The sequence below is a fragment of the Ranitomeya imitator genome, chromosome 4 (assembly GCF_032444005.1).
Source record: "Ranitomeya imitator isolate aRanImi1 chromosome 4, aRanImi1.pri, whole genome shotgun sequence".
NCBI lineage: Eukaryota > Metazoa > Chordata > Amphibia > Anura > Dendrobatidae > Ranitomeya > Ranitomeya imitator.
This window is the reverse complement of record NC_091285.1, coordinates 625,576,248-625,590,230: the sequence shown is the minus strand read 5'-3', so window position 1 is coordinate 625,590,230 and position 13,983 is coordinate 625,576,248. Positions and strand designations below refer to the sequence as shown.

At 45.6% G+C, this 13,983-nt stretch overlaps 1 protein-coding gene across 3 annotated transcripts in view; it reads right to left on the bottom strand.

Annotated features, from left to right (window-relative positions):
• Positions 1-13,983, bottom strand: part of LOC138676941 (disintegrin and metalloproteinase domain-containing protein 28-like) — a 196,111-nt gene that overhangs the window by 103,212 nt on the left and 78,916 nt on the right. For 2 of the 3 annotated variants that reach the window (XM_069766654.1, XM_069766655.1), the window contains exon 4: positions 12,920-13,012. The exons of the other annotated variant lie outside the window; for it this stretch is intronic. In XM_069766654.1, the coding sequence (XP_069622755.1) occupies positions 12,920-13,012 (93 nt within the window). The remainder of the gene's footprint in view (positions 1-12,919; positions 13,013-13,983) is intronic. 3 annotated transcript variants of the gene reach the window in all.

Here is a 13,983-nt window from a genome sequence, read left to right as displayed (position 1 = left end):
AGTATCAGTCACTGACACAGCTCGCCCTTTTCTATGACTGCGCCACGGCCGTCGCTACCTCCCTGAACTCCATTGCATTCGCAGCTATCAGATGTGAATGCAATTGCTGTGTGCACTGCCCGGGACAGGAGCAGACGAGCTGTAATATCCCCTGCTCCACCAGGATCTCCAGCAAGACGCAAGCCACTTCCGACCTGTGCCTTATTAGAGAAGGCACGCGCAGGGGGATGTTGAATAGTGCTGTGTAGTGACATCATCACGCCGTCCACTGCTTCACTTCACAGAAGAGGAGAAGGTGGACAAGAGCCGGGATTATGTATAACCATTTTTTTTATTCTTCTATTACAGTGCAGGGCGGCATAAAATGGGAGAAGAGGCTGTCCTGATGGGGGGATAACATGAGGAGAGGGGCTGTGCTGATGGGGGGGAAATGGGGGAAGAGGTCGGGCTGTGTTAGTGGGGGAGATAAAATTAGGGGAGGAGCTGTGTTAATGGGGGATAAAATAAAGTGAGAGGTTGTGCTGATGGGGGGATAAAATGACAGGCTATGTTGAACAGGAAAGGGGGAATAAAATGAGGGTCTGTGCAGATAGGGGAATATACTGAGGGTCTTTGCAGAAGGGGGAATAAACTGAGGAGCTGTATTGATGGAGGGAATAAACTGAGGGGCTGGGCAGATGGGGGAATAAATTGAGGGGCCTTGCAAGAGAGGAAGAGAAGAATATAGTGAGGGTTGTGCAGATAAGGGGAATAAACTGAGGAAATGTGCTAATTGAGGGTAATAATCTGAAGGGTTTTGCAGAGGGGGGATTAAAATGATGATCAGTGCAGAGGAGGGCAATAAAATGTGGGGCTGTGCAGATGATGGGAATAACATTAGGGGCTGTGCAGGGGAGGGGGGGTTAAAATGAAGAGCTGTGCAGAGGAGAGGGAATAAAATGGGGGGGGAGAATGTAATAATAAGGTATTGTGTAGATGGGGAATAAGCAGAAAGGCTTGCAGATGGGGGAAATAAACTGACAGGCTAATTATCATCATGGTCATCATTGATTGTTCTACTAAGCTTGGTTCTTGTATTCAAGTACTTTTGGTTCTGGTCATGAATGTGTATACTTATAGTGGTCTTGGTGACATATTCATGCACTGAAGGAGGTTCTGGTGACGGAGTCTGGGTCTGTTTTTGCATTCACGTACTGATGGTGGATCTAGTGATTCATTCATCTAGTAATGGTGGTTTTGGTGATGTATTCATGGACTGATGTGGATCTAGTGATGCATTCATGTACTAATGGTGGTTCTTGTGATGTATATATGTACTGATGGTGGATCTGGTGATGCATTCATGTACTGATGGTGGTTCTGGTGATGTATTTATTTACTAATGATGTTTCTGGTGCCATATTCATGTACTATTGATAGCTCTGGTGCTCTAATTATGTACTGGTAATGATTTTGGCTTTGTATTCAATGACTGATAATGGTTCTGGTGATGAATATATCAACAGAATTGTCATCACTACATTAATACAGCACCAGAACAACCATCACTACATAAATATGTCACCAGAACTGGAATACATCATCAGAGCCACGATCAGTTTTGTGCAAGCTGTATTTGTCGCATGAAGGGTACAAAAACAATCAGATGTATCCCTTTATTTACAGGGGAAGTCTGTTTATTTTCCATTAGGACATTTGCCAAATGCTGGACACCTTAATTAAAACTAAATGGCCCCAATTATAGCTATGCTTTATTAGTTTCCATAACTATCCCTGGGTCCAACTTAAAAAAATAGGATGACAGGGATGAACATCGCTATTTTTCCCCTGTATTGGGTAAATGGTCCGCAAAAAATTATTGATTCTGTATGTAACTTTGAAATTGCACTTTCTTTTAAGTCACATTCCTAAAATACATCACTTTTTTACTTATGATAACACATTTTTGAGAAATAGGTAACAATTCTAGTGGAAGTGGTCATCAGAGTTTGCTATCTATCCCATTGGAGAGGAAGGGGTGATGTGCATTAGGGGTCCTGTTACCTTAGTCTCTGATCATTCTTTTACTTTTGGGTGGAGGGGGGCACTATTGGCTTCATCTGCCTCGGGAATCAAAATACTTTGTCACGGCCCTACCTTCAAGGATCCATGGATGACTAAATGACCCCTACTTATATTTTTTTTCCTGTGCAAAGCCTTTATGAGTGTAGAAGTGCATCAACTACATTTTCAAAATATTTTAATAAGGCCCTCCAGTTGTTGACTTCAAGGGTCTATGGATGACTGGATAACCCTACTTAAATTTTGTTACTGGCTTTGTACTATGTGCAAAGCCTTTTTGAGTGTAGAAGTGCCACAACTACACTTTTTACAATATTTGAATGAGTTACTACAGTTGGTGTCTTGAAGGGTGTATGGATGATCCTGCCTGTAATTTTTGGCAGTCTTTGCACGGTTTACAGAGCTTTTATGAGTGTACAAGTCCCACAACTACACTTTCTTCACAATATTTGAATGGGGTACCACAGTTGGTGCCTTGAAGGGAGTGTGAATGACCCTGCTTGTAATTTTTGGTAGGCTTTGCACTTAGTGCAAAGCCTTTATTAGTCGAGGAGTACCACTACATGGCAATTTGAAAATAATGTGTATGAGGCCCTCCTTTAGGTATAATACAGAGTGAATATGAGTCCCTCTGAGACCCCATATTTTTGGAACTTCTTGATTTCTTCATAAACTACACTGAAATTTCCAATTTAGTTTTTTTTAATTCAAGTTTGGTTTACTGAAATCATTTATTTTTTTAATCCTTTTTAAATTGTGCGTTATATACAAGTCCTTATACAGGAAAAATGGTCTGATACTTAAAGGCACTTATATGCATTGAATTATCGGCTGGTACCACTGAATGAGCAGCTTCAGATGATATATTGTACATCTAATGTACAGTATACCCCTTAAAGTGGTGGTCCAAAACTAACACTGATTTAATCCTAAATGTCTATCTATTTAATGCAATAATCTAATTGATTTTCTAATATATTTTAATTAAAAATTCCTTACTGTTCCTTCTCTACTCTAGCAGCCTTATTTTGATGTATTATTTTTTTTAACAACTTCCTGCTTGATGACATTTTGTTTGAGAATCCCTAGTGCATGATGGTATATTGAAATTAGACATCATCAAAGGGCAGAGGCTGCAGTCACAGCCTCTGCCCCCTCCCTGAAACTAAGTGTCATCAATGACATACGTTTAAGGGGCTGGGCTAGTAACTGCTCTACTGACCATGTGTCATTTGTCAATTCTGAAGTATGCTCAGTAGGATTTTGTGCAATGTTCTTTTTAATGCACAATGACAGCAAGAAAGTGCACTGTCAGTGCACATTGTAAGCAGTTAACCCACCGAGCAGGAAAAACAGAGACCATCTCTGCCCCTGAAACAGACGTGGGAGCGAAGGAGAGCAATTTCACTGTGCATTAAAAAGTATATGCACAATGACAAGATCTTAATGATCATATGTAGGAATTGAAAACCGACGTATGCTCAGTAGAGTAGGGACTAGCCCAGCCCCTGAAACGGACGTCACTGATGATGTTTAAGCTCAGAGTGGGGACCGGGGCTGCAAAAGTGACTGCCGCCTATGTGCTCTCATGAGTTGAGTATCCCAACATGCACTTGGTAAAAAAAACAAAAAACCTGATAGAGTAACATAGTAACATAGTTAGTAAGGCTGAAAAAAGACATTTGTCCATCCAGTTCAGCCTATATTCCATTATAATAAATCCCCAGATCTACGTTCTTCTACAGAACCTAATAATTGTATGATACAATATTGTTCTGCTCCAGGAAGACATCCAGGCCTCTCTTGAACCCCTCGACTGAGTTCACCATCACCACCTCCTCAGGCAAGCAATTCCAGATTCTCACTGCCCTAACAGTAAAGAATCCTCTTCTATGTTGGTGGAAAAACCTTCTCTCTTCCAGACGCAAAGAATGCCCCCTTGTGCCCGTCACCTTCCTTGGTATAAACAGATCCTCAGCGAGATATTTGTATTGTCCCCTTATATACTTATACATGGTTATTAGATAGCCCCTCAGTCGTCTTTTTTCTAGACTAAATAATCCTAATTTCGCTAATCTATCTGGGTATTGTAGTTCTCCCATCCCCTTTATTAATTTTGTTGCCCTCCTTTGTACTCTCTCTAGTTCAATTATATCCTTCCTGAGCACCGGTGCCCAAAACTGGACACAGTACTCCATGTGCGGTCTAACTAGGGATTTGTACAGAGGCAGTATAATGCTCTCATCATGTGTATCCAGACCTCTTTTAATGCACCCCATGATCCTGTTTGCCTTGGCAGCTGGTGCCTGGCACTGGCTGCTCCAGGTAAATTTATCATTAACTAGGATCCCCAAGTCCTTCTCCCTGTCAGATTTACCCAGTGGTTTAACCTTTAATGTGTAATGGTGATATTGATTCCTTCTTCCCATGTGTATAACCTTACATTTAGTAGTAGAGTAGAGATGCAACAATTGATTAATGTATATTAGAACAGCAATAAGATTATTTCATTAAATAGACATTTAGGATTAAATCAGTAGTTTTGTACCATCTCTTTAAAGCTTATTTTTATCCCCAACTTTTACAAACAGATGTGTAATGAATTCACACTATAGGATCCACATACATTACTGAACTCTTGATCTACATAGTGAGATAACGCATCTTCTAATATTATATTCTACATTTTCAGTTTTTGCTTCCCTTTTTCCAAGACTCATAATTTTGTTATTTTTCAACTCGCATAGCTGTATAATGGCTTATTTTTTATGGGACAAGTTGTACTTTTGAATGACATCATTCTTTTTTCAACTAACCTCTGCCCTAATCCATACCTCCCACTCCCATCTCCAAGACTTCTCCAGCGCTGCGCCAATCCTCTGGAATGCTCTACCCCAAGAAATTAGGACCATCCACAATTTGCATAGTTTTAGGCGCTCCCTTAAAACATATTTGTTCAGAGCGGCCTATCATGTTCCCTAATCAAAGTTATATTATGTGTAAGGGCGTGTGTGTAGTCCATTCACTATCTCCATCTATCCCCCACTTCTTCAAGATGGCTGGACATCATTGTAAATACATCATTGTAAATAAGCTCCTGTACCTTGTATCTCCCCCACCTCATTGTAGATTGTAAGCTCTCACAAGCAGGATCATCTTATTGTGCTTTAATTATTGTTACTTATGACTGTTGCGTTTGAAACTGTTAAACTGTAAAGCGCTGCGGAATATGTTGGTGCTATATAAATATTTTTTTTTTCATGTTATGCACTGGAAAGTGGGAATACAAGTTCCAAGTACAATGAAATTGCAAAAAAAGTGCAATTCCACAATTGGTTTTTGCCTTTTTTATTTTCCATATTCACTATATGGTAAAACTGACCTGGAGATATGACTCCCCAGGTCAGTGCACAGATACTAAACATGTATAGATTGTTTTTTTTATTTAAGTGGTGAAAAAAAAAAAAATTTGTACCGACCCCCCCCCCCCCCCCACAAATTTTTTTTTGCTTTTGTTACCATTTTTTACGAGACCCGGCATCTGGGGCTGGGTGAGGGTTTATTTTTTGCGTCCTGAGCTGAAAATTTCATTGATACCACTTTGGTGTAGATACAATGTATTGATCGCCTCTTATTGCATTTTTGTCATGCCGTTCTGTCTGTTTCTGGTTTTCGGCATGACAATGCATATGTTTGCTTTAACCCTTTACTCTTTTCCCCCTAATTTGAGCTGGGATACTGTTGGCTGTTACCTTAATGAGCCTTCTCAGTTCCCTGCTCTGCTGCGCAGTCGTACATGGGCATTTAGGTATTTGCCCTGCTAAATACCTTTCTGATGTGCGGTCCCTGGTTGATGCTGTGAAGCTGTCCGCGGGTTGTGAGGTCATTTGCAGCTGGTGCATGGCTTTCTACGTGGTTCGGTGCATGCAGTCTCAGCCAGGTGCCCTGAGCCTCAGATCCTGCACTGGTGCTGTAATGGTTTCTGTGAGTGCTTAGGGCGTGCGCGGCCACACCTCCCCTGCTTTTATCAGGGTTAGGGTGTGTACTTCAAATGCCGTCCCCAGCCAATTGCTGAGGGGCAGCTCATATATAAAGCTCCCCTGCCCTATGGGGGGGGGCCCGAGCTTCCTCACAAAGCTCTTGAACTTTGCTATGTGTGTTTGTGTTCCTGCACCTCTCCTGTCTATGTTTTGGTACCAAAGTCCTTGCCTTGATTCCTGTCTTGTCCTGTTCTGGCGCCTTTCCTGGAGGCGGTATATCCAGGCCCGAATCCTTGATCCTGTACCTGTCCTGTACCTGAACTGTGTCTGCTGTGATTAAGTTCCTGCAATCCCTCTGCATCTGGAGCCTCATTCCCAGTGACTTTGAGTGTCTTGAAACGGGTGTTTCTGCTGAGCATCTACTACTCTGTGCTCTGACTACCATGCAGTTAACCCCGTCTGGCTCATGGCCAGTACGGCGGTGTCTGCACCATCACGCTTGAGTTCCTTCCTAGGTCCTATGCCCGGAGCCTGACGACCACAGTCTGGAACCTGATGACCGCTGTCTGGAGCTTGGAGCCTGATGTCTCTGGTGGTGTCTGTAGGTCGTGTCGGATGTCCGGAACCGAACGACTCCTGTCTGATGTCTGCCGGTGACCCTGGGTCCAGATGTCCTGTCTGTACCCTGATGCCCTGCCTGTGTCCTGATGTCCGGAGGTCTTTCCTGAGTCGAGATGTCCTGTTTGTACCCTGATGTCTTGCCTGTACCCTGATGTCCTGCCTGGGTCCTGATGTCCCGCCTATCTGTGCCTCGGTGATCCGTTGGTGCCAGAGGCGTAGCTAGGGGTTCAGCTCAGGGGGGGTGAGATATCTGAGTGGGCCCCTAACCCCTGACTACAACTACGGTGTGGCACTGTAATTGCGTGTATAAGAACCTCAGCCGATGATCCCCCTGTAACTAAAAAAAACTCCACAAAGACCATCACTACCAGTCCTACGAAACATAGATCACTGCACAGTTACAGATGGTGACTTACCACTGACGTTCTTTCTGATGGAGTCGTCACTTTTCCCGTCTTTTCCAACTGACCCAGACCCACATGACAACTTCTTCCAGCAACGACTCGGCTACAGAGAATACAACAAAGACACATTTCACTTCTCATATTCCAGCCCCATCACCATCTACTGAGCCGCTGCTGCCATATGTGTCCTTATTACTGCCCCTGATACCCCAATACTGAGCCACTGCTGCCGTATGTGTCCCTATTACTGCACCCGATACCCCAATACTGAGCCTCTGCTGCCGTATGTGACCCTATTACTGCCCCTGATACCCCAATACTGAGCCACTGCTGCCGTATGTGTCCCTATTACTGCACCTGATACCCCAATACTGAGCCGCTGCTGCCGTATGTGTCCCTATTACTGCACCTGATACCCCAATACTGAGCCGCTGCTGCCGTATGTGTCCCTATTACTGCACCTGATACCCCAATACTGAGCCGCTGCTGCCGTATGTGTCCCTATTACTGCACCTGATACCCCAATACTGAGCCACTGCTGCCATATGTGTCCCTATTACTGCACCTGATACCCCAATACTGAGCCGCTGCTGCCGTATGTGTCCCTATTACTGCCCCTAATACCCCAATACTGAGCCGCTGCTGCCGTATGTGTCCCTATTACTGCACCTGATACCCCAATACTGAGCCGCTGCTGCCGTATGTGTCCCTATTACTGCCCTTAATACCCCAATACTGAGCCGCTGCTGCCGTATGTGTCCCTATTACTGCACCTGATACCCCAATACTGAGCCACTGCTGCCGTGCGTGTCCCTATTACTACACCTGATACCCCAATACTGAGCCACTGCTGCCGTATGTGTCCCTATTACTGCACCTGATACCCCAATACTGAGCCGCTGCTGCCGTATGTGTCCCTATTACTGCACCTGATACCCCAATACTGAGCCACTGCTGCCGTATGTGTCCCTATTACTGCACCTGATGCCCCAATACTGAGCCTCTGCCGTATGTGTCCCTATTACTGCACCTGATGCCCCAATACTGAGCCTCTGCCGTATGTGTCCCTATTACTGCACCTGATACCCCAATACTGAGCCACTGCTGCCGTATGTGTCCCTATTACTGCACCTGATGCCCCAATACTGAGCCTCTGCCGTATGTGTCCCTATTACTGCACCTGATACCCCAATACTGAGCCTCTGCTGCCGTATGTGTCCCTATTACTGCACCTGATACCCCAATACTCAGCCGCTGCTGCCGTATGTGTCCCTATTACTGCACCTGATACCCCAATACTGAGCCGCTGCTGCCGTATGTGTCCCTATTACTGCACCTGATGCCCCAATACTGAGCCACTGCTGCCGTATGTGTCCCTATTACTGCACCTGATACCCCAATACTGAGCCGCTGCTGCCGTATGTGTCCCTATTACTGCACCTGATGCCCCAATACTGAGCCACTGCTGCCGTATGTGTCCCTATTACTGCACCTGATACCCCAATACTGAGCGGCTGCTCCATATAGGTCCCTATTACTGCACCTGCTGTGTGGCACAAAAGCATTGTTCCTCATACTGCTTCACATAGTAATGCCACCATTGTGCTCTTACATACTAAAATGTCTATGTGCCTTCACAGTAGCCCCAAACCCTTTACAGCCCCCACAGTGGTCCCAACACTGTATATACGCCCCTACACTGTATGATGGCCCGACAGCAGCTTCCAAACTGTATAACGGCCCTTGCATTATCTCTCACACTGTATAATGACCCCCGCAGCAGCTCCCATGCTGTATAATGGAACTTGCAATAGCTCCCACTCTTTAGAATCTGGTCGCTGTCTGTCCCTGTCTGTGGGCTGCTACTTTTACAGGCCTGATATACTTAACAAAGAGCTAAATAGAAGAAAATAGAAACAGCCAGTGGGTGCGTATAGAGGCCAGTGTATTGGTATAGCTTCCAGAATTTATCCAGGTAAGGCTACTTTCACACTTGCATCAGTACGGGGCCATCGCCATGCGTCAGCCCGATGTACCGCTGTACCAGTGTGTTAAATGTAGCACAACGTGGGCAGCGGATGCAGTTTTACAACGCATCCGCTGCCCATTTCGATTAGCGGGAAGGAGGGGGCAGAGTTTCGGCCATGCATGCGCGGTCGAAAATGGCGGTCACGACGCACAAAAAAAGTTACATTGAACTTTTTTTGTGCGTCGCGTCCGCCAAAAACACTACGCATCCGTTGCACGACGGATGCGATGTGTGGCCATACGTCGCAATGCGTTGCTAATGCAAGTCAATAGAGAAAAAACGCATCCTGCGGGCAACTTTGCAGGATGTTTTTTCTCCAAAACGACGCATTGCGATGTACGCCTAATAACGCAAGTGTGAAAGTAGCCTAACCCTAAAAAAATACTGTTGTCTGGACAAGATCCCAAAGAGGGAAAAGGAAAGGAGCCAACCAGAAGAAAGAGGGGGAGTTAGAATATTACTTCTAAAGAAGAAAGTACACCCCCTGGCTCGTCTACTCCCCTCTTTTTCCCTTCTCCCCCTTTGGGGTCTTGTTGTCTAGACTGAGTATATGTTTAGGGGCCCGCACCCATATGTGATTTTCTATACACACTTACTTATGATGCTTTTTTCTTCTGTCTGGCTATTTATCACACTGTATAAACTCACTGAAACTTTTATTTTAATAAAAGGTTTTATAATGGGGGTTTTGTGTTTACAACCTTGGATTTACTGATATGAGATCATACAGACACTGGACTGATAGATCCTGACCCCGGCTATAGGACTGCATTATGTATATATATATATATATATATATATATATACATATATATATATATATATATATACACATATATATATATATATATATATATATATATCTCCTATAGCCGGGGTCAGGATCTATCAGACCAGTGTCTGTATGATCTCATATCAGTAAATCCAAGGTATATATACTGACAAGACTGGTCAGTGATGTGCACTGATAGACGTGACCCCGACTGCAGATGAGGATATGTTTCTTTCCTATATATAAAAAGGAGACGTGCATCCTCATGTGTGGGGTCCTGCAGCCGGGGTCACGTCTATCAGTGCACATTACTGACCAGTCTTGTCTGAGGAACCATTAGATTCAGCTGCTCTCCAGTGTCTCAGAGAGTGCAGATACAGTATGTGGCTGGGTCTTCTGGAGAGAAGCAGCGTCCTGTCACCTCCTCCCTGCACAGTGCAGACACCTCAGGCCACTATGGACAGACGTGTGAGCTGTTACTTACAGCACTGTGTCCCCTGTCCTGCTCCTCTCTGGAGGGAAGCCCCAGCGCCATGGTCCTGACTTCTCTGCCACAGACACGTTCACTGAGCGTGCAATGTGGGCGTGTCTACTGGACACAGGTACAGGGTCAGCACTGGGGGGAGGGGGCAAAGCTTCACCACCTGTCTCCAGCCCCTGCCCGAGGTAGAGCAGGGAGATCGTATCTCCTGCTCTATCACCAAGCTAATTAAGTGTAGCTCCAGGTGGGCCCCTGTGAGCTGTGGGCCCGGGGCGGCCGCACCCCCTGCCCCCCTGGTAGCTACGCTACTGGTTGGTGCCTTGGGGTCCACTGGGTGGTACCCTTCTGAGGTGTGGAATCAGGAGCCTGACATCGACATGCTTTGTTTATGTACTGTGTGACTTTACTTTAGTAAACTTTACTTTCTCTATACCTGAAGTATCGGTGTAATCATGTCCTACGTGTTTTACTTTGTCGACATGCTCAGCTGCCACAGAACCCCGGTCGCTGCCCTCCCCTAGTTTGGGTAGGCCGGGTCCCCCTCTGTGGTTTAAAGGGTTTGTATTGCATCCCCGGGGGATGCGCGCCCCACGCCTTCTGAGGTTGGTCGGCTTTGGGGCGTCTATGGGCTGCGCCGTATATGCGGCTGCAGCTGATCGTGACAATTTTATTGCAGTGTTGCAGTGTCCAAAAAATGTAATTCTGGGGTTTTGATTTTTTTTTCTCACTGCGCCGATTACGGATTGGATACATTTCAGGGGGGTGATTTCAACTTTTGTGTTTTTTTATTTATTTTTTATATATTTTTTAAAACTTTTTTTTTTTTTACTTTTTACTGTCTTCAATACTTAGCACTGCTATGTATAGCAGAAATCACTCTCTCCTATGAACGTCTCCCAATCACATGACGGAGGTGCGTCCATGGCCAGGATTTGTGATGTGCTTCCGGCCAGTGTGTGTTAAATCCCACTGTCAGAGATTGAAAGCAGGATTTAACTACCGTATATACTCGAGTATAAGCCGAGATTTTCAGCCCAAATTTTTGGGCTGAAAGTGCCCCCCTCGGCTTATACTCGAGTCACGGTAGCGGTGGGGTCGGCGGGTGAGGGGGTGAGGGCGCTGAGGCATACTTACCTAGTCCCAGCGATCCTCGCGCTGTCCCTGCCGTCCCACGGGCTTCGGCGCTGCAGTTTCTTCCTCTCTTCAGCGGTCACGTGGGACCGCTCATTACAGAAATGAATAAGCGGCTCCACCTCCCATAGGGGCGGAGCCGCTTATTCATTTCTCTAATCAGCGGTGCCGGTGACCGCTGATAGAGAAAGAAGCTGCGGCACCGAAGACAGGAGGGGACAGCGCGAGGATCGCCAGGACTAGGTGAGTATAGCATATTCACCTGTCCTCGTTCCAGCCGCCGGGCGCCGATCCATCTTCCCGGCCGGCGCCTCCATCTTCCCGGCGTCTCTGCTCTCTGACTGTTCAGGCAGGGGGCGCGATGACGCATACAGTGTGCGCGGCGCCCTCTGCCTGATCAGTCAGAGAGCAGAGACGCCGGGAAGATGGAGGCGCCGGAATGAGACGCCGGGAGCTGCAATCAAGGGAGGTGAGTATGTGTTTTTTTTTCTTTATTGCGGCAGCGGCGGCACAAATTTATGTGGAACATCTATGGGGCACAGTGAACGGTGCAGAGCACCGTATATGGCACAGCACAGCTATGGGGCACAGTGAACGGTGCAGAGCACCGTATATGGCACAGCACAGCTATGGGGCACAGTGAACGGTGCAGAGCACCGTATATGGCACAGCACAGCTATGGGGCACAGTGAACGGTGCAGAGCACCGTATATGGCACAGCTATGGGGCACAGTGAACGGTGCAGAGCACCGTATATGGCACAGCACAGCTATGTATGGGGCACAGTGAACGGTGCAGAGCACCGTATATGGCACAGCACAGCTATGGGGCACAGTGAACGGTGCAGAGCACCGTATATGGCACAGCTATGGGGCACAGTGAACGGTGCAGAGCACCGTATATGGCACATCTATGGGGCACAATGAACGGTGCAGAGCACCGTATATGGCACAGCTAGGGGGCACAATGAACGGTGCAGAGCACTATATGGTTCACAGCTATGGGGAAATATGAACGGTGCAGAGCACTATATGGCACAGCTATGGGGAAATAATGATCTATTTTTATTTTTGAAATTCACCGGTAAATGCTGCATTTCCACCCTAGGCTTATACTCGAGTCAATAAGTTTTCCCAGTTTTTTGTGGCAAAATTAGGGGGGTCGGCTTATACTCGGGTCGGCTTATACTCGAGTATATACGGTAATTAACATTCGTGGGCAGAGCATTGCTCCACCAGCGACTGTTAGAGGCACTTGATGGCTGATGCTTCTGAGCCCGCATTAAAGGCAGGGACACGACATTTGACTTAAATATACGTCAAAGTGCCTCCATGGATTAAATTATACGCAATCTCCCTTCCACTGTCCCTATATAATATCACTATGTGGAATATAAGGAGCATTACTATGTCATTCTGTTGCTTGACTTTATACACTCACCTTACAATCTTGGCAGCACAGATCAACGTCGTCACACTGACATCCTGGCTTCAGTTTACAGGTCTGAGCATCACAGCAGTTACTTGTACACTCCTAGCCAAGACACAACATAACGTTAATAAAGGCTGCTGTGGCCATATATATTCCATCGTCACTCAGCGTTATGTCTTTATTCTTTATTGCCATAGAAACTTTTCAGTACCCTAGTCATGTTCTCTGTGCATCAGTTTCTTGTGACCTCTGCTTTGCTTTCATGCTTTCATTGTATGGGATCCTTCATGGTTGAGTCCTAGAAGGTAAGATCCTGTCCTCACCAAGGGAAGGTCATGTACATGTATGGCTTGTTACAATGACAGTACAGGAATCAGAACTCTTTTTTATCATGTGGAGCCTTCCACCTATGTGACCTGACAACCATTTCCTTCAGGATCCCTGACAACCATGTGGACCAACAGCCTCAATGTTTAAGGTGGTTTCGCAGATAGGGTGAAACTAGTCAAAGTCTTTATGTCGGCTTTCTGGCTTTAAAAAAAAAATTGCAAATATTTGTTCATCAGGCAGAGGCAAACTATAAAAATTGAGATTATTTTTATGCCAGGCTCATCACAGAAGGGGGTAGAATGCGGCCCCTGAGAATCTGCTCGGGGGCCTGATAAAAGGTCATCGGGGCCGTAAATGGCCCTGGGGCCTGAGGTTCCCCACCCCTGGTCTAGTTCATTGGATTTTGTACATGTGATAGAAATATTTATATCATGTAGATCTCACTTGCATGTATACTCCGCTATAATCATATATACTCATATAAACGCAAATATATCTATATACACTATAATCAATTGCTTAAAATGGCTGACATAAACTGATATAAGCCAGACAGACTGTTCGGTGATTTCCACCCAAAAAAGCAGAAGAACTCCAGATGTCTTAAGTGCTGATGAGATGTCTCAACTTTGTCCTAGATGCAGAGAACTTCATTTTAGTTGCTTAATCAGCATTCAGATGTGCATTAATCACAATATTCCATATATATTTAGATAACCAATAACAGAGGAGCTAGACAATAT